The 21126-nt window shown below is 42.7% G+C and overlaps 1 protein-coding gene across 5 annotated transcripts in view; it reads left to right on the forward strand.

Annotated features, from left to right (window-relative positions):
* satb2 (SATB homeobox 2) overlaps positions 1–21126 on the forward strand; it is a 217770-nt gene that overhangs the window by 41449 nt on the left and 155195 nt on the right. For all 5 annotated transcript variants that reach the window (XM_072261606.1, XM_072261603.1, XM_072261608.1 and 2 more), the window contains exons 4-5: positions 13548–13674; positions 14046–14169. In XM_072261606.1, the coding sequence (XP_072117707.1) occupies positions 13548–13674; positions 14046–14169 (251 nt within the window). The remainder of the gene's footprint in view (positions 1–13547; positions 13675–14045; positions 14170–21126) is intronic.

A 21126-nucleotide genomic window follows, 5' to 3' on the forward strand; every position in this document is an offset into this window, starting at 1 on the left:
AAAGGGTCAGCAACTTAAAATACCTTAGTGTTAACATTTCAGAGAATGGAAACACCAATGACTTTGAAAGGAACAGCTTACAAAAAGTAGTGAATACAGCCCAGTCTATCATGGGTAAAGCCCTCCTTTCCATTGAGCACATCTACACAAAGCGCCATCGCAGGAAAGCAGCATCAATCATCAGGGACCCCCACTGCTATAGTCGATGAACAGCATTCTGACGTAGGTGTTTGTGTTGTTCGGGTGGTCTAAAGCCGTGTGGAGAGCCATTGAGTTTGCATCTGCTGTTGATCTATTGTGGCGATAGGCAAACTGCAATGGGTCCAGGTCCTTGCTGAGGCAGGAGTTCAGTCTAGTCATGACCAACCTCTCAAAGCATTTCATCACTGTCGATGTGAGTGCTACCAGGCAATAGTCATTAAGGCAGCCCATATTATTCTTTTAGGCACTGGTATAATTGTTGCCTTTTTGAAGCAAATGGGAACTTCTGCCTGCAGCAGTGAGAGGTTGAAAATGTCCTTGAATACTCCCACTAGTTGGTTGGCACAGGTTTTCAGAGCCTTACCAGGTACTCCATTGGGACCTACTGCCTTGCGAGGATTCACTCTCTTTAAAGACAGCCTAACATCGGTCCCTGAGGTGGAGATCACAGGGTCATCAGGTGCAGCAGGGATCTTCACAGCTGTAGTTGTGTTCTCCTTTTCAAAGTGGGCATAGAAGGCGTTGAGTTCATCTGCAGTGAAGCATCGCTGCCATTCATGCTATTGGGTTTTGCTTTGTCGGAGTTAATGTCTTGCAAACACTTCCAGAGTTGCTGTGCATCTGATATCACCTCCAACCTCGTTCGAAATTGCCTCTTCTCCCTTGAAATAGCCCTCCGCAAATCATACCTGGTTTTCTGGTACAGGCCTGGGTCTCCAGAATTGAATGCCACAGATCTAGCCTTCAGCAGACGACGTACCTCCTGGTTCATCCACGGCTTTTGGTTTGGGAATGTACAGTAAGTCCTTGTGGGCACACACTCATCCACACAGGTTTTAATTAAGTTGGTAACAACTACAGCATACTTATCAAGGTTTGAAGATGAATCCCTCAATACAGTTCAGTCCACTGATTCAAAGCAGTCCTGTAGGTGCTCCTGTGCTTCCCTTGTCCATACCTTCTTGGTCCTCACTACTGATGCTGCAGATTTCAGTCTCTGCCTATACTCAGGGAGTAGATCAGACCTTCTGAAGTGAGGGTGTGGAATAGCTCAGTAGGCATTCTTGATGGTGGTGTAGCAATGGTCCAGTGTGTTGTTTCTTCTGGTATTGCAAGTGATCTGTTGATGGTAATTGCTTAGTAATTTTTTCAGACTGACCTGGTTAAAATCTCCCAAAATGATGGTGAAGGCGTTAGGGTGCATTGTTTTGTGCATGTTGATCACATTGCTCAGATCATCTAAAGCCTGATTGACATTGGCCTGAGGTGGAATGTAAACTGCTTCCAAAATGACCCCAGAAAACTCCCGTGGTAGGTAAAAAGGACAGCACTTTACTGCTAGATATTCCCGGTCTGGTGAGCAGAATTGGGACAGCACTGATATATTTGTGTACCAAGAAGAGTTGATCATGAGGCATGCTCCTCCACCTCTGCTTTTGAGAGACTCTATAGATCTATCCTGATAATTTATAGTAAACCTGTCCATCTGAATTACTGCATCCGGTACGGAAGCGATTCCGTGAAACAAAGGACACACGAGGTCCTAATGTCCCTCTGATTCAGCACCCTAGCTCTGAGATCATTGATTTTATTCACCAGCGACTGCAAGTTTGCCAGCAAGATAGTCGGTGCAGAGAGCTTAAAACCCCGTTTCCTTAAACACACTTTTAATCCCACTCTGCACCCGTGCTTCCTTGGAGGTATCCTACGTGGGTGCTTCCGACCACAATCAGTGTTGTTTCCATCAGTTTTAAGCAGCAATTGTTTGTTTAAACACATTAAGACATCTTTGTCGACTCTACTGATGTTGGAAGCATTTGTGCTTTTTAATGGTATCAGGCTGAAACGGTAATATTTAATCGTATCCATTGAGAGTACTGCTGCTACTCGAGTCGTGCCTAGGCACCCCGGAAGTGCCTGCTCTTGATGGCAACCTCAAATGAGCTCCTTATTTCTTATTCCACTGACTTAAAAAAACTTACGACTCAAGAGCCTAGAAACTGTTGGATGCCATTTTATGAGCATTAAAGCTGCGTTATGGGTCACCTTAATTTTGTATAAAAATTGTATGAAGATTAAGAACTTCAACTGTAGGGTTCACGGACCAGGTTGTCAGTCTTCCCTGTGTAATATTATCCTGCTCTTAATGGTACATGCCTCACTCTTCCAACTCTGGGCAAGTGCTGCTACTAAATACAAGAGATCCTGCAGTTGCTGGAAGTGTAGAGCAACACACACAAAATATTAGAAACATAGAAACATAGAAAACCTACAGCACAATACAGGCCCTTCGGCCCACAATGCTGTGCCAAATATGTCCCTACCTTAGAAATTACTAGGGTTATACATAGCCCTCTATTTTTCTAAGCTCCATGTACCTATCCAAAAGTCTCTTAAAGGACCCTATCATATCCACCTCCACCACCATTGTCTGTAGCCAATTCCCCGCACTCACCACTCTGTGTAAAAAACTTACCCCTGACATCTCCTCTGTACCTACTCCAAAGCACCTTAAACCTGTGCCCTCTTGTGGCAGCCATTTCAGCCCTGGGAAAAAGCCTCCGACTATCCACACGATCAATGCCTCATGTTGGCGGAAATCAGCCGGTATCTATGGAAGTTAATGAACAGTCGCATTTTGAGCTGAGTCCCTTCATCAGGACTGGAAAAGAAGGGGAAAGAAGCCCTGGTACTCCCTCTCCTTCCCTTTCTCCCATTATCCACTCTCATCTTCTATCAGATTCCTTCTTTGCTAGCCCTTGGTCTTCCCACTTTTCACCTCCCAGTTTCTCACTTCATCTCTCTCTCCCACCTACCTGGTTTTACCTGTTACCTTCGAGCTTGTACTCCAACCTCTCTCCCCACCTTTTCAGTCTGGCCTCATCCCCAGTAATGGAATCGGCAGTGGAATAGTTTTTGAGATAGGAAACTGGGAATAACTGTGACCCTGGTCTCTACAAACAAAGTGGTCAAGGTACAGTTGTAAGGTTGTGTTTGAGATAACAGGAGGTCAGATATCACAATAAGGACAAAAAATCTATTTTAGGTGTTGGCTTTTTTAGGCTTTAGGGAAAATAGGGTAAGCAAAAGTTGGTTATGTTGTGTCTAATTAAGAACTATGTTTTTATCAGTACGATAAGGCTGAATACCTCAGTGCAAATGAATTTTGCTTATTTCATTATTGTTGAGGAAATTTAGAGGAGGCTATGGTGGGAAGAATGCCAGTAAAACAAAACTTCCACTGTAAAATATGGAAAGAAATTTGTCAACTTGGGCTAAAGCACACAGAAATATGGGCAAAATCACTCTTCACCAGATTCATCTGACTTTAGCAACAGCAAAGTGCAGATTTTTGGAGATGTGTGAAAGATTTCCAATGCCAAGATATCCCTGCATCACATGGAAGTTTTTGGTATTAAAAGTTCAAAATGAAGGACTGGTATTAAGCTGCTAGACATTGATTTTTCTCTATTCCCACTGGTGAATTATTTTTGGGATTCTGTAGTTCTTGTATTAAACTGTTTCAGCATGATGGCTATTGTAATGGACAGAATAGGACAAGGAGAAGTGCTAAAGTTGAAATGTCAGTCAAAACAGGTCTTCATCCCTTTGCTGAATTCAGTAAAGTTTGGAGAAATTAAGTCCAATTCCACTGAATTTAGTCTTTCAGCTGAGATATTTGGATATACTAGCAGTGAGGCTTTTTTTCTGGCATGTTTACCTTCTGGGAGATAGAAGCAGGTGACTTTAAATCCATTGGTGTCATTTATTGTATCCGGTACCCCTGGTAAGACGTCCTGTACGTAGGTGATAACCGACGCAAGTTGGGGGATCGCTTCGTGGAGAAGATTTGCTCCATTCGCCACAACAGCCAAGATCTCCGATGGCCAACCATTTTAATTCCGCTTCCCATTCTCAAGCTGGCCTATCTGTCCAGGGCCAGACACAGGTGTATTTATTTATTTATTTATTGAGATAAGCCTTTGCAGCCTGTGGAGCCACACTGCCCAGTAATTCCCCGATTTAAATGTAGCCTAGGAGGGACAACACCCATATTCCATTTTAGTAGTCTCTAACATGACAGCATGAACATCAATTTCACTATCTTCTGTTACCAATCTCCTTTTCCCTTTTCCCTTATCCCTGTGTCCCCATTTCCCCTTCTCTTTTCCCTCTCCTACCCTTACGATCTGTCCATCACCTTCGCCTTCCTACTTTTCTTATTCAATGGTCTACTGTCCTCCCCATTAGATTACTTATTCAGCCCTTCTGGCGTCCCTGCCTATCAGCTCCTGGCTTCTCATATTTTCTCCATTCCCCAACCCTGACCTGGATTCACCTGACAGCTCCTGCTCCTCCCCTCCTTTTATTCTTTTATCTTGGTTTCTTTCCCCATTCTTTTCAGTCTGGAGGAAGAACCTCAGCCCAAAACATCAACTGTTTATTTCCCTGCACTGATGCTGCTTGGCCTGCTGAATTCCTCCAGGTTTTGAGTGTATTGACCCAGATTTCCAGTCTGTCCAGAATCTCTTACGACAGAGTTATTGCTGCTTTAATGCTGAGTTACCCTGCTGAGCATCTCCAGTAATTTCAGTTTGTATTTGGGTCTCTGAAACCTGTTCTATAAAGGGTGTAATGTAACATCTTGTGGTGGTTGAAATCCGTGCACAACACTGTGAAAACTTCAAGATGATTATCAAAGTCTTAATAGACACACGTTGCCAGAGATATACAAAACTTACATAGTTTTAATCAGCACAGTCAGAGACTATCATTGAATAATAATCAGATCAGGTGGAAGGTTGTGTAAAATGCTTTTAGAACCAGTCTGATTGCTCTGATGATAGGTGTGGAGTTGTAACCTAATAATTCCCTTTGCAAGGGAGTCAGAACATGTTAGCAACATGCACAACACGCTGGAGGAACTCAGCAGGTCGGGCAGCATCCGTGGAAACGAATAGTCAATGTTTCGGACCGAGACCCTTGCTTGCTGCTTTGACCCCAGCAGCTGCAGAGTATTTTGTGTTTAGAATAAAATTTAGATGATTTAATGTTTCCTGAGAACTGCTGTGAGAGGTGTGTCTGATTAGCATTTATTTTCCAAGAACTGCTGTAGTCTACAAATATGCTGTTAAGCCTCAGCCTCTGGGAATACTTTACCTTAGCTCAGTGGAATAGATGTGATGTCTGAGCTACAGCTTAATTTATAGCCATATAGCCCTGCAAGGATCATTTTTTTTGATTTCACAAGTGCCTTCAATGGTGGGGGAAAATCCCCATTCAATGCAGGTTGACACTTCCATTGTATCCTGGATAATGGGCTACCTGACTGGTAGACCACAGTCTGTAGGGCTTCAGACCTGTGTGTCAGATATAAGCAGCACTGGAGCCCCACAGGGGATTGTATTGGCTTCCTTCCTGTCTACTCTGTATACCCCGGACTTTAGATACAACCCTGACTCATGTCATCTGCAGAAATGTTCTGATGACTCAGCAGTAGTTGGGTGCATAAAGGGAGGATGGGAGGATGAATACAGGGCCCTGATGGAGGACTTTGTCAAATGGTGCAAACTGAATCATCTGTAGCTCAACATCAGTAATGACAAAGGAGATGGTGATGGACTTTAGGAAGACTAAGCCTGCACTGCTTCTCGTTACTATTGATGGTGAGGATATGGATGTGGTGAGGACCTACAAGTACCTGGGGGTGCACTTGGATGACAGATTTGAGTGAAGCATTAACAGAGGCTGTGTACAAGAAAGGCCAGAGTCACCTCTACTTTCTGAGGAGACTAAGCCTTTGGAGTATTCAGGCCTCTCCTTCACATGTTCTACCAGTCTGTTATAACCAGTACAATCTTCTATGCAGTGGGGTGCTGGGCAATGGCATCAACACGGGTGATACAAACAGGCTCAATAAACTGATTAGAAAGGCTGGCTCTGTTATAGGAGTCAAACTGGACACACTGGAGGCTGTGGGAGAACAAATGACCCTATGGAAAATTCTGGCAATTCTGGACAATGTCTCTGACCCTCTGCATGCCACCTTGGCTGAACAGAGGAGCACTTTTAGTAATAGACTGAGACAACTGCTCTGATCCAAAGAGCACTATACGAGGTCATTCTTACCCTCGGCCATTAGGCTCTATAATGAGTCAACCTATAGCTGGGGAAGTGATGACCCCTCCCCCCCAGACTGTTTGAGGTAATTTTTCTTATTATTTCTTACTTCTCTTCTAATATTTGTATATCTGTGCACTTGTAATGTTACTGTGACACTGTAATTTCCTTTGGGATCAATAAAATATCTATCTATCTATCTATCTCTGTCTATTTGAAGTATTATTACCTTCAGGACTGGTTGCATCTGCTTTTTGATTCTTTATTGTGAACGCAGTAGCTGATTTAATATGAGTTTCCGTCTCCTTGTGCTTGTGAAGTTGCCAGTGTTTGGAATTATAACAGGTAGCTGGGTTAGACCAGTGCTGACGTTTCACAGACTAAAAACCCCGCTGAAACTGAAGTTCCCATGCCTTTGATTGGACAGCAGTGTGCTAATGTGATTTCTGTTGTAAACTGTTTGCCTGTTTGTGGGTGAACTGCCAAGCCTTGGTTCTGTTCCATTGTTCTGATAGTGGTTTCCATTTTATTTACAATGGAAAGGCTTTCACTTGCCTTTTGGTGAATGGGGAGAGAGCCATATCACCAGTGTCAGAGCAACAATGAACCCTGCAAGAAAATAAAATCTTCCGGCGGGCTTTGAACATTTACAGGGCAATTGGAGAAATAATATATTTAATTAGTTAAAATATAAACCTTATTAGTAGCTGGCAACCAGTCTAGTCTAGATGAAGGCCTAAAATGTATCTGCCCCACTCTTTGATGCTTTGTTACATATTTTAACGTTTGCTTTGTGTAATCATTCTTTTGTTCTGATAGACTGAAAACAGAAGGACAGTATAATTTTAATGTAGTTGGGGGAAAGTAGCGAGATGTCAGATGTAAGTTCTTTACCTAGGGAATGGTAGGTGGGTGGAACACCCTACTGGGGGTGGTGGTAGAGACAGATACATTAGGGGCATTTAAGAAACTTTAAGTAGGCACATGGATGATAGAAAAATGGAGGGTTAGGTAGGCGGGAAGGATTAGATTGATTTTAGAGTGAGTTAAAGGGTCAGCATAACCTTGTGGGCTGAAGGGCCTGTACTGTGCTGTAATGATTTATGTACTTCCAATTGCTGAGTTGATGATAAGCGGGCAGGTGCTCATTAAAACTATCAACCTGCAATGTTAAGAGGTATGAACCAGTTATTTTAAGCAGGCTGACACCCCAGTGGAAGGTGTGGACAGAGGAATGGCAAAGATTTTGTTTACCCTTCATTCAGTGTTGTTATCTCCCTTAAATTCTGAGCCTCACACGACACGTTGTTTAGAAAACAAAAAAGTATCTGATATGTGGAGCAGATTTATTGGCATTTAAAAGAAGAAAGGAAAGGTTAACCAACTGGCTTGTAGATTCTAAACGCAAACAACAGGAATTCTGCAGATGCTGGAAATTCAAGCAACACACATAAAAGTTGCTGGTGAACGCAGCAGGCCAGGCCGCATCTCTAGGAAGAGGTATAGTCGACGTTTCAGGCCGAGACCCTTCGCCAGGAAGGGTCTCGGCCTGAAACGTCGACTGTACCTCTTCCTAGAGATGCTGCCTGGCCTGCTGCGTTCACCAGCAACTTTTATGTGTGTGGCTTGTAGATTCTGTTTTGTTTTGTTAGCTCTAACTCATTTGCTTCCTTCCGGAAGCAGCTCAGAAAAATAGTACACTTGCATTGCTTTACAGTCATATCTTGATTCACAAGCTGGAGGATTTGGGTTAGGGACCAAAGTAATAATGAGCTTTACTTTGAATGAAACTTTAAATCTTTGAAAAGTTCTGCTGGTCAGCCAGTGTACAAAGAGAAGTATCTGCCCCTTCCCTCTTCAGTCCTGATGAAGGGTTCTGGCCTGAAACGTTGACTGATTGTTTCCACGGATGCTGCCCAACCTGCTGAGTTCTTCCAGCGTGTTGTGAGTGTTGCTATTGTTGCAGGCCTGGAAACAACAAAGCCTGTGATCCTGGACTTGGAACGTTAACTGTTTCTCTCAGCACAGATGCTGCCTGACCAGCTGAGTATTTGTAGCATTTTCTGTTTTTATTTCAAATTTCTAGCATCTACAGTTTCCTTTTGACTTCCATGAGATTTTTTCCTTGCACATAAATGTTCACTGTCAAGGGTTGAGAACATAGCAGAGTTAATTTAGCTGAGTTCATTTCAAAAAAGACAGGGTTGCCAGCAGGGGAGACCACCAGTAGTCTCCAGAAAATGGTGACATGTCTACTGTAATGGGCCTTTGCCATTTCAGGGAGCTTCCTGTTTCCTCCATGATGGTAGAAGCTACTTAGGCATCTTTTTTTAGGGGTGGGAAGGAGGGATGAATTGTGAGGGTTTGTGATGGCAAGAGCTGTCACTCTATAATCTCACTGGGGACACGGTGTATGAATGGAGGTTTGTGAGATGAGGTGATTTGTTCTTTGGTGGCCCCTTGGTTTTCAGCTTGATGCAATTCCACCTCATTTCTGAAGCTACCACAATGGCTGATGAGGCCAATGTGGGACCTGGACCCTGCCATTAATGGGGCAGCTGATGCTTGAGGCGACGGGCAGATGGATAATTTATGAAAGATGCTCCCTTCTTCCATTTATGCTGAGTATCTGAGTTATCTTGAGACATGAACTTAAAGCTTCTCAGTACAATCCTGAACGTTCCTTCTCCGTTTTGAGTGATGTCAGAAACAAATGATGACACTGATTTTTAAGGAGGTTTTTGAGGACATTCTGAATCTTCTGTCCATAGGGCAACCTCGTCCTGTGGCTGGGGTAAAGTAACTCTTTCAGGGGTCGAGTGTTAGGTTACAACAGAGCTGATTTGTCTCAATCTGGGCCTAAATTCTGGGGATGTTGTTCCTCTGCTGAGTTTGATTCATTTATCCTGCCACAGGAATGTCAAAAGGCTACAGGAATTTAGCATGTCCCTGTCGATCGTTACAAATTTTTATCAATGCACCATAGAAAACATCCTATCTGGATGCATAATGCTTTGGTATGGCAGCTGCTATACACGTGACCACAGCACAACATATCATAGAAAACAACCTCCCTTCTATAGAAGTGTCTATATTCCTCACTGCCTCAGTAATGCAGCCAGTATAATCGAATACCCCGTCCACCTTGAACAATCTATCTTCGCCCCCTCACATCAGGGAGGATATAAAAGCTTGAAAACACATTCCAGAGGGTTCAACAACAGTTTCTATCCCACTGTTATAAAGACTATTGAATGCTTCCCTAGTATGATAGGATGGACTCTTAACCTCGCAATCTAGCTCTTTATGATCTTGCATCTTATCTTTTAGCTGGACTGCACTTTCTTGGTAGTTGTAGCACTTTATTCTGCATTGTTACTTCTTTACCTTGTTCTGCCTCAATACACCATGTAATGAATTGATCTGTATGAGGGGTAAGCAAAACAAGCTTTTCACTGTATCTTGGTCCATGTGACAACAATAAAGCAATTCCAATTCCAATGTCAACGCACTTAAGGACAACACAAAGATAAATGTCTTGACAGCACCTTAAAGACAATCACTTGACTCCGAGCCATCGGAAGCTGCAGTGTATCCACAATGTGAACTGATCTGAAATCCACCATAATTAACATTTATCAAGAGACACTACTAAGAAGGTGAGATAACCAGGAGCTCAAAGAGCTAATTAACTGCAAGTGACGGACATTGTAGGATAAGAAGAACTTGCTGTATGAAGGCCAAGGTCATACTTGACCAAAGGCGTCTGACCTAAAGAACAGATGGTGGATAGTGAAAGTGTAGGACAAGGCTTCCCAATCTTTTTAATGCCATGGGCGGATACCATTAAGCAAGGGTACCATGGATTCCACTTTGGGAACCATTGGCTTAGGAGGTCCAAATAATTAATATTCTCCACTACCTTTTCCCTCTCGCCCTTCCCAATCTTCCTACTGACTCCACAAGTTTAGTTAGCATCTAAGAATATCTGACAACCTAGTTTCCCGAGGATAAAGGGAGAAGCTTCTTGTAATCACAGGCTGGGGTGCCTAGATCCAGGGTCACAATCGTAAAATAAGGGGGTGTCAATCATAGCAGGACTGAGATGAGAAGAAACTTCTTCATCAGAGAGTAATGAATCTTCGTTGATGAGACAACAAAAAAATGATATATATTTAGAGCAGAACACACACACACACACACACACACACACACACACACACACACACACACACATACACACACACACTCACAATGCTGGAGGAACTCAGCAGGTCAAGTAGCATTTATAGAGGGAAACAATAAGCAGTTGACATTTTGGGCTGAAGAGGGTCTCGACCTGAAACATTCACTGTTTATTCCCCTCCATTGATGTTACCTGACCTGCTGAGTTCCTCCAGCATTTTGTGTGTATTGCTCTGGATTTCCAGCATCTGCAGAATGTCTTGTGTTTATGATACATCCTTTGATTTTTTGGAGGGGGGATCAAGAGATATAGAGATGATACAGGAGATTATGCTGAGGTAAAGATCAGCCATGAAGTTATTGACTGGCAGATCCTGCTCAAGGGTTGTATATTTATTCCTGTTTCTTTTGTATTTAATATCCATGTGTCTGGCCTCAGCATTTACCCAGTCTGCATTATATATGTATCTGTTTTTAAAGGACAAATGGTACCAATTCCACTGTAATTAAGATCAATCTATCTAATTCATTGTACTTGGTAATGTCACCTTCATTTCCTGCTCTGCCATTTGCTTGGGAGAAACATTGTTTCCCTGAGCTTGCATTTAGTGAACTAGTTTTACTGGATTGAAGTATAAATGGTATTCTGGGACCTACGGTTTCTGCAGTCAGACAACTGTAGCTGAAAGCCAGGATTTAGGGCTCCATCCCAAGGGCCTCCTAAATGGCCCCAGACCAAGTGATTAGCTGGAATAATAGCTATACATATGTCACTGTGGAATCACACATCCAAACATTTCTCCTGATATTTCACAGTGTAGTGCCAGAGAAAAGGGTTCAGTCTCTATCTTGCTGCTTCTTAAGCCATGCATTGACTGTGCTGGTCAAATTTCATAAATAGCATTAACATAGGGGAGATTTTATATTAGAAAATGTAAATATGCACCTGTTTGATAGTTTTCCCATGTAATGTGTATGTGGCCATGAGGTGTGACATACCTGCCTAAATTGACAGTTCTTTGAGTTATATGAGCTGGCTTACAAAGGCTCTCTCTTGCACATGGCAATATAAAGCCATCCCACCAAAGACCTCCCATAGTGCAGAAACAAACAGTGGAAGGATTATCACATTGCTGATGAGAAACCTTGCTGCATGCATTTCCTGCATTAAAATTGGAGACCTCACTTCCAAAATAGCTCATTCTCTGAAGAACAATAGCTGCCTTGAGGTAGTGAAAGCCTACATTTACAAACAAGTTCTTTCTGCTTTCTATTAAATCTATTAGATTCATGCTCCTAGCATTAGCATGCAAAGTCACTAACAAATGTTTCAATTAATTAAAAAAAACACAGGAAGGACATCTGCGGGATGTTCCAAATTGTCCATGATGTATTTTCATAACTGAGTGCAACCAACCTTCATGCAAATAAAACAAATATAGTTAACAGGAACTACCTTTGAAATGTCAGCATGAATGCCCCAGCATCCTTGGTCATATTTCTGGGCATCCATACAAAGAGTGATTCAACCAACTAGGGTTAGGTCACACCATGGACCTGAAAATACTCTGATGTACAGCTCTGTACATTCTGAGTTGGCTGATGAGCTGAATATGGGACCTGTATCCTCTAGCACCAGTGGGTTAGAATGGATTTGTTGTGTAACCGATGCTGTATTCAGTTGCAACTTGTCCATGGATGTAAATATGCCTGGGTCTCAGCCTCTCCTCTGCTGTCCAGCATTCACACCCTGTCCAAGGTATATCCCCTGTCATATAATATACTCATCTTGTCACTTCCCTGGAATTTCACCCCACCTTTCCGTCCTCCCCAATTCCTGACCTCAACCCAACCCCATCAGCTACTCAATGTCAATGGACTGCCTCTCCATCAATGCCCATCAGCTTTGTCCCTGACTGATCCACTAACTTGTTCGCCATGCTTTCATTCTATTTCCTGGCCCTACGGACGAATCCAACATGCCTACCAGTGCTGACATGTTTTCTTCTTGGACTGACCCCTCATCAACCCACTAATCCAAGCCCCTATCCAGTGTCCTAGCTGGATAGCAGACTAATGACCCTTTGCCAGTTCCAACCATCCAGCACCTCAGCAGGCCCAGACCAATGACTTTTCACTAGCCTAGTTTGTCTTTAAGTATTGATCCCTGTTCCTGTGGCTGAATTGCTTTTCCTTGTAACCCCTTCCAAACTCTGAACCATTGTTTAGGAACTGCCTAACATCAGTCATGTGTCCACCATGGCTAGCTCATAAGGGAAGGACCGTTCAGCCACCCATTACTCCTTGAATCTTGGGAATCTGACAGTGTAGGGCCTCTGAACCAGCTTCTTGCTGTTTTTGCTGGACCACTGTTTGCTATCAGTTTAACGTTAGGAACCTATCAAAGTCAAACCAAGCAATTATTTTTGAACTGGTTGTATAGTTGGGCCATTGAATCCCTGAAAATGATTCCTAAATAAAAACTGATATTTCTATTTTTACCTTACCGAACTGTGACACCTCACCCATATTTTGTAATCACTTACGCTGCCACACAGCGCGGAATACATACCTTGCCAACAACAGTAGTTTCATCAAATTTACAAGCACGTCCAATAGACTTTTAACTTAGTGCTCAGAATTAGTGTTAAGAGGAATATAATGACTGTAATAGACTTTAAAAAGTTTTTCATCAGGTTGTTTGGGGCAAATGTTCACTTGTCAGGAATGCTGAGGTAGAATTGATGAAGAAAAGAATATGGATTTTCTGCAAAGGATCTCCCTTGTAAAAAGGTGTTACATCAGAACAGATGAAATGGGAGCAGGAGTAGGTCATTGGGCCATTGAGCCTGCCTCGCTATTCAATAAGATGATGGCTGATCTGGCCATGGACTCATCTCCACCTACCTGCCTTTTCCCCATAAACCTACCATGCAAAAATCTATCCAACCTTGTCTTAAATATATCTACTGTTCATTGCTCATTGTGCTGCCTCGTGCATTTTGCTGATCTTTAATGGATTTTGTCATTAATTAAATCAGGCATGATCAAGGTTGGAAAGTGGAGCCCTCTGCCCCTGAACTATCTCACTGAAGCACCAGATGCAACTGTAGCCGACATGTTACAGGATGTCCATCATGTTGTGACACTAAAAATCCAGTTACAAAGGTGGGTGCTTTCAAACATCTGTCCTTGGCAGAAGCCAACAGTATGGTGTAAAATAATTTTACGGGAACTCAGAATCTTGTGATTCAATAAGTGTTCCCTTTTGAAGTCCCAGGTAAAAAGGAGAGAACATTTTGAAATGAGCATGGCAGGCTTTAGGGGTTGGGAATATTTGCCAATGTAAAAAGCTTTAAAAAAGACAAGAGATTGATGTGACTTGGCAGCTTCTGCCTGCCCTGTTGTGCCTCAGGCTAGTTTTGTAAACAGAACCAGACTGGAAGAAATATTTGCTCGGCATTACTAGGCCGAAGGCCTGGTATGGGTGAAAATTTGTTTCTTTTTTTTAAAAGCTCTTTCTTTTCTGCACTTCACAGCTGTGCAAAGTTTGAGGACCTTCCGGCAGAGCAGTGGAACCATGCCACTGTTCGGAACGCGTTGAAGGAACTGCTGAAGGAAATGAACCAGAGCACCCTGGCCAAAGAATGCCCTCTCTCCCAGGTTGAAATCCTGCTTTCTATTGTGATTGTGAAAATAAAATACTGTACTGACTGGAAATACAGAATCAAAAGCCGAAAAAGCAGGAAATGGAAATGCTCAGCGGGTCAGGCGAGGCTGGTGGTGAAGCCAGATTTATGATTCTTGTCAGGTTTTTGGCCATGTACCATCTGGGGAAAATAGACACCTGGGGAAAGAGATAGAGAAAGACCAAAGAGCTAAAGCCGACGGCAGAAGCAGTTGATATGGAACAAGTCTAGCAACATACTGATACCAGCATTGCTCCAGTGGTGTTCATTTTGCAGGGGTGACCCAGAGCTTCCTATTGCCTGCCACTTCAATTTCCTATTCCACTACAACTCTGACCTTTTAGTCAGTAGCCCCCTGTCCTGCTACAACAATGCCCAGTGCAAATTTGAGGAACAACAGCTTGTCTTCTGCCAGGGGTTGCAGCCTTTCAGACTCAACGATGAATTCTCCATCTGTACCAGTCATCCATCTGTAATAAGAGTTCACCTTGTTTTTATTTCTTTTTTCTCTCTCTCTGACCTGAAGCATCGACTCCATTTCTCTATCCACTGATGCGGCCTGAGCTGCTGAGTATTTCCAGTGTTTTCTGCAGCACTGGTTTGTTGCCATGTGCATCCTGCTGTGCTTGCATTACTTCCTGTCTTGGACTCTGCTGCTACCATCTTTAAGGCTTTAATCAGAAAATTCACTGCTTCAGGCTCAAGGTGTTGCCATTACTATGTGGAATATACACTTCCAGTGTGGATTCTGTATGCAGAAATAAATAGGAAATTATGTTTATTCGTGAACTTTAAGACTTTAATCCAATAATCATCTCTTGTCAGTTCTTTCTCTGTAACCCATAATTCAGATGAATACAAAATAATATCACTCCTACATTTTGTGACCCATTTGATGCCCAGTTTTACAAGTGGGTCTGGCCAGGTGTTTTACCAGCTGTTAGTGCTTTGTGGCATTACTTTAACCAAGACTGGGCCTCTGGAACAATTGATGTTGCCATGACAAATCTGCCATGAGCAAGGTCTGGAACAATTAATGCAGCTTGCATTGTAGATCTACAGAAATGCTATTAATGTTGGTGCTCCCAGGATCCAGTAGCCAATCAATTTCGGCCATAGTTTAATTATTAGTTCTTGGCATTGAACATTGCCCAATGAGAACTGACCTCAGATTCACAGGCTTGATATCTGGCAGCATTGTCTGGGCCCATGGTCCAAGCATTGTTGAGCCAGGCTTTATCTCAAGAGAGCAACAGTTGTCAAGCAGTGCCTCATGATATAAGTTTAGTCCAAGATCTCACACTTCGCATATGAAATGACTTTTCAGATCATACCTGGACCTCTTGTACTTTCCCAGAGTGCCAGTTCTAAACGTCACCTAATTAGCCCTCAACAGATTGTGAATCTCTTTGTTCATCCATGGCTTCTGTTTGGGGAAGACGCCTAATGATTTTGTGTTGACATACTTCATAAAACCAGTGACTACCGTGACATGTTTATTCAGGTCCCCTGGTGAGTCTTGAACATGGCCCAATCCACCAACTTGAAGCTGAACCATACCGCTCTTCTTGCCTCCCATGACCAGCTATTTGTTGTCCTTAGCTCTGGTGCCTTGCTCTTTAGTCTCTGCCTTTATGAAGGTAGTAGGAGTCTAGCTAGGTAGTCACATACCCAAAATACAGCTGAGGGATGGAACAGGAGGCATTATTGATGGTAATGTGGTACTGGCTGAGTATATTGGGTCCTCTGGTGCTACAGATGATGTGCTACTGTAGCTGGACAAAGATTTCTTCAAGCTAGCCTGATTGACGTTCCGACAAGGATGTAAAAGTCATCAGAGTAGGGCATTTCTTGTTTGTTAATCATGCCACTCAGTATGTCGAGTGCTAGCTTGGCATCTGGCTTTGGTAGTATGTAAACCATAGTCAGGATCACAGTAGAGAACTCTATTGGAAAGTAGATGGTCCACACTTAATCATTAGATGTTCCAATTTGGTAGAACAAGAGTGAGATGAGACTGCTATGTCCGAGCACCACAGTTTGTTTATCAGGAAGCAGATACCAACACCTTTCCCAATCCTGGTGCCGTCGACTGGTCCATCTGATGGATTGAGGACTCCTCGGGCTGGAGCTTGGTGTCTGGAGTGTGGGGGACAAGCCATATATCAGTGAAACAGAGAGCGCAGCAATCATACCCTCAGGTCCTCTATCTTGCTGGCCAGTGATTTGATGTTGGCCTTGAAGATGCTCGGGAGGAGCGGTCACGTTCCCCGTCACTTCAGTGGTTAAAATGAACAAATTCATGAGGGGTGATTTGAATCCATTTGTGAGCTAAAAAAGTAGGATATGGGACAATCAACAGGGACATGAATGAATAGACAATAGACAATAGGTGCAGAAGTAGGCCATTCGGTCCTTCGAGCCAGCATCACCATTCACTGTGATCATGGCTGATCATCCACAATCAGTACCCCGTTCCTGCCTTCTCCCCATATCCCTTCACTCTGCTATCTTTAAGAGCTCTGTCTAACAATGAAGGCCGGATCTCACCAGGGAAGAAAAAGTAAATGAGTATGCAGAGATTCTTTAGGTTTGAGGTGAAAAGAAGCCTGAGAAAGGTAATGAGTTCAGCAGTTATGAAGCCCTGTAAAGGGGGGGGGGGGTGGGTTAAGAGGGGTGAAATAGAGCACTGGATCACTGTGAAACACATGGAGGATGTAGGGAGAAGTGAGAAAGAAAGAGCTGCACTTCTTCAGCATCTCGCACTGGTGTAATACGTACCAAAGTGCTTTATAGTCACTGCTGTACATTAAAGGTGTGATGACTATTGTAGCGTTACAGATGCAGCTGTTAGCATGTGTGCAGTTATCTCCAATGAATTGCAGTGTGACTAAGACCAGATAATCAATTCTAATGACTGAAGTAAAATGGTGGCACAGGTCTGATGGATCCACTCCTGATGAAGGGTCTCAACCTGAAACATTGACTGTCCATTTCTCTTCACAGATATTGCCTGGTCCACTGATTTTCTCCAGCAGTCTGTTTTTGCTCCAGACTCCAGCAACTGCAGTTTCTCTTGTGTCTGTGATGGATAATTCTTTTGCTCTTATTTGGAGTTGTGCAGGGCAGCTTCTATACAAATATGTGAAAGAAGACAGGGTCCTGGCCTAGTACTGCAACCATCAGAATGTTGCCTGCAACTTCGGTTGCCAATATAGTGTTGTTGGTGGAGCTTGTTCTGGTCGGTGTTTGTGGATGAAGCTTGTATTGGTAGGGTGCTTATGGACAGGGCTACAACAAGGCCTACTGCTAACAGAAGGTCCTGCAGGTAGAACAGCCAAGTGGACCGAACTGTGTCTTGTAAACATGGACATTGTATGAAATAAATAGTTCAAGGGAAAAAGAAAATATAATAAGGGACCTGCCAGTTACACATTCCGGAGATGCTACCTGTCTTTCAAAGGACTGCAGTTTTATTCAGAGGTAAATGCTAAAGGCAGCACCCTAGGCTCTTCAGAAACAATGCACAAAAATACTTCAAAAAGCCTCCTTTTCACTCCTTCCTTTCAAATAACAAGCATTTCCCACTCACCCATTTGGGATACTGGACCCATTTTTACCCCGTCCCTCTTCAAAAAGCATTGGTCTTCCCAGCATCAGGCTTGAGCAGTTGTGGGGAGGGAGATCCCAGGGGGCAATGGGGATGTTGTATTTCTTCAAGGAAGCATTGAGCATATTCTTGAATCTTATTCTCTGATCATTTTGGAACTTCTTCCTCAGACAGAACTCAGAAAAGAGTGTCTGTTTTGGAAGTCTGGTATTGGGCGTGCCCAATATAGCCAGATGAGTTAATAGGGGCTCAGTACTAAAGATACTAATTTGAGAGAGGTTGCTGACTTCCTTCTCCTATTGTATTTGGAAGATTTTGAGGAGACAGTGCTGATGGTATTTTCTAGTGCATTACTGGTGCTTATTGTGGGTCTCGGAAGAATATAGGAGGGCAGGCGTCAGTGGCAGGTCCTCCTCAGTATACCAGTTTCATTTCCATAAACTGTTTGTAATCAGGCAGTTTGCAGGTCAGAAATGTTCCTACAGTTGTGTTCTCACATGGAAGCAGCTGGCAAATCTATTACCCCAATCTCCCAGGCACTTGTTGGAATGCATGGTTGTATGTAAGTTGGGCATTAGTAAGCTGGGAAAGACCTGCATGGTCTTAGTGGAAATAACTATCCAGTGTCAATGCAATTTTCTCAGGTGTTGCAAGTTCCGTACCATTAGGGAATGTTGGCAACCTTACTACCAATAATGCAGCATTTCTTGCGTTCTGCACTTGGCCTAGACTTTTGAACTTAAGTCTCAGGAGTGAGGCTCAAACTACAGTTTCCTAATGCAGAAATAAGAAATAAGAAATGGGACCACTTTTGAAGGTGGCCTGTTTAGAGCTTAGGAAGAACAGGAGCGGAAGGGTTAGTCAACCAGTATCACCAACAATACAAAAATAATAATTCTAGAGTGAAGTAAGAAAGGCTGTGACTGGCAAAGAGCGATACTCAAAAAGATGATGGTATTGCAGAAAAAAATCGTTTCTTCCACCCTCCAATTAGTTTGCACAGGATCTTTCAGTCATTATTTTTGGTTGTTACATACTGTTTTCTTCTCTTCCCTTTCCTTAATAGTGTTATTTGGATTGTCTTATTGTTTTACCCGCTCTGGGACAGTCTTTGCTGCCTCTTGATGTGGTGCAGTCAACCCATGTAACCACTTGAAAGAAGGAGGGTGCAATTAGGCTACATTCTAGCTTCTATTTTTATGTCTAGTGTCTGCTGAATCAAACATGGTATTACCCATGACTGCAATCTATGTGTCTACAATTTTACAGCTGAACATACAATGATATCTGAAGTAGTTGTAGAATCAATCCCAAGGAAACTTTCCTTCTGAAATTACAACCTCGTACTAATTAGGCAAGTGGTCTGAAAAGTCATAGATACTGAGCGACTTCAGTGGGGAAAGAGGCCATTCATCCCCTTGAGTCAACCAGCTCCATGCAAGAACAATTCAACTAGTCTCATTGTCCTTCCCCATCTCAGAGCTGTGCAAATTCATTCCTTTCAAGTTTTGCCAGCTCCCTTTTCAATGCTGCAATTGAATCTGCTCCCACTATTTCCCTGGCAGTTACACACACAAAATACTGCAGGAACTCAGCAAGTCAGGCAACATCTATGGAACAGAATAACCAGTCCATTATTTTTCCCCTCCGTAGATGCTGCCTGACTTGCTGAGTTCCTCCACCATTTTATATGAGTTGCTCAAGATCTCCAGCAACTGTAGAAGCTCTTTGTTATGATTCCCGGGCAGTGCTTTCCAGATTCTGCACACTCACTCGCTGCGTGAAATATTTTTCTTCATGTCATTTCTGGTTCTTTTTCTAATCCTCTCTATCTTGTGTCCCCTGGCTGCTTATTCCTCTGCCTATGGGACAGTTGTTTATTATCTCCTCTGTTTATAGCATCATTATTTTAGATAGCTTTATCCAATCCTCTGGTAACTTTATCTGTTCCTCAGAGAGCAATCCCAGTTTTTCCTGAATATCAGTGTAACTAAAATCCCGCATTGCTAGAATCATTGTGGTAAGTCTTGCTGTAACTTCTTAAAGTGCAGTGCCCAGACCTGGACACAATACTTGTGGTTGTGCCAATGTTCTATAAAGGTTTGTCAAGACGCCCTTTCTCCTTTACTCAGTGCCTGTATTAATAAAGCTCAGGGTTGTGTACTGATTGTATTTTGCCATTTCAACCTACCCTGCCACTTTCAATGGACTATACACAAATACCTCCAGATCATTTTTGTGTTTGTATCCCTTTTGGAATTATGCCCTTGAATTTATTGTGCCTCTTTCTATCAAAATGTAACACTGAACATGTCTCAACATTAAACCTCATTTACCACCTATCTGTCCGTTTCTCTAAACTGCCTTCAAATTGAGTAGAATCGTCTCATAATGTGTTCAAGTATTTTATCATAATAAATTTGGAAAATGCCTTATACTACACCCATGTCCAAATCATTAACACTAATTTAGAATAGTTTGAAATCCTGGCGACCCCTTTCACTATTACTGTATATGTCCTGTTAGTTAGTTAATTTTCTATCCATTCTGCTACTATCCCTTTCATTCCATAGGCTTCAGTTAATTATGTTACACTTAATCAAATACCATTTCTACCACATCAACTGCTTCTTGGTCTTCTCCGCTATTCATCAAAATACTCTATTTTCATCAAAAAAATCCGTGCTCGTTTTCTTTAATCAATTCACACTTGACCAAGTGATTGCTAATTCTGTCCCTGATTTTTGGTTTCTCAGACTTTCCCCATCAGTGAGGATAACCTGACTGGTTTGTAGTATCTGGCAAGAATTTTAGTTATTTGGAGGTACTTGAGCCTTTTCTCTTCTGTGTTTGTAGTGACTCGGAGGGCTTGAATATATACAATTTTAGATATGATTCCTTCTTGGTAATTTTCTCCCCTTATGTCTCTGGGTGTTGTCTGGCATCGGGATGTGATTTCAAATAGCCAGTACTGGTACATCTGCCCATACAGTGGCTTTGGACAAACGCTACAAACAGGGACCACAGGTTTGACTTCACCCGGTTCCTAGAAAACTTACCTTTAAAGAGGTCAGAACCTAGGAGCACTCTTCCTAATCCAGAGTAATGTGAGTGGTATATGGAGGCCAGGTTGTTGGGTGTATTTAAGGCAGAGCCTGATAGGTTCTTGATTGGACACGGCATCAAAGGTTACAGGGAGAAAGCTGGGGAGTGGGTCTGAAAAGGGGAGAAAAAGATCAGTACCGATTGAATGGCAAAGTTGATGGGCCAAATGGCCTAATTCTGCTTCTATAATTTATGATTTTATGGAGATGGAATGGG

The sequence above is a fragment of the Mobula birostris genome, chromosome 6, assembly GCF_030028105.1.
Source record: "Mobula birostris isolate sMobBir1 chromosome 6, sMobBir1.hap1, whole genome shotgun sequence".
NCBI classification, from domain to species: domain Eukaryota; kingdom Metazoa; phylum Chordata; class Chondrichthyes; order Myliobatiformes; family Myliobatidae; genus Mobula; species Mobula birostris.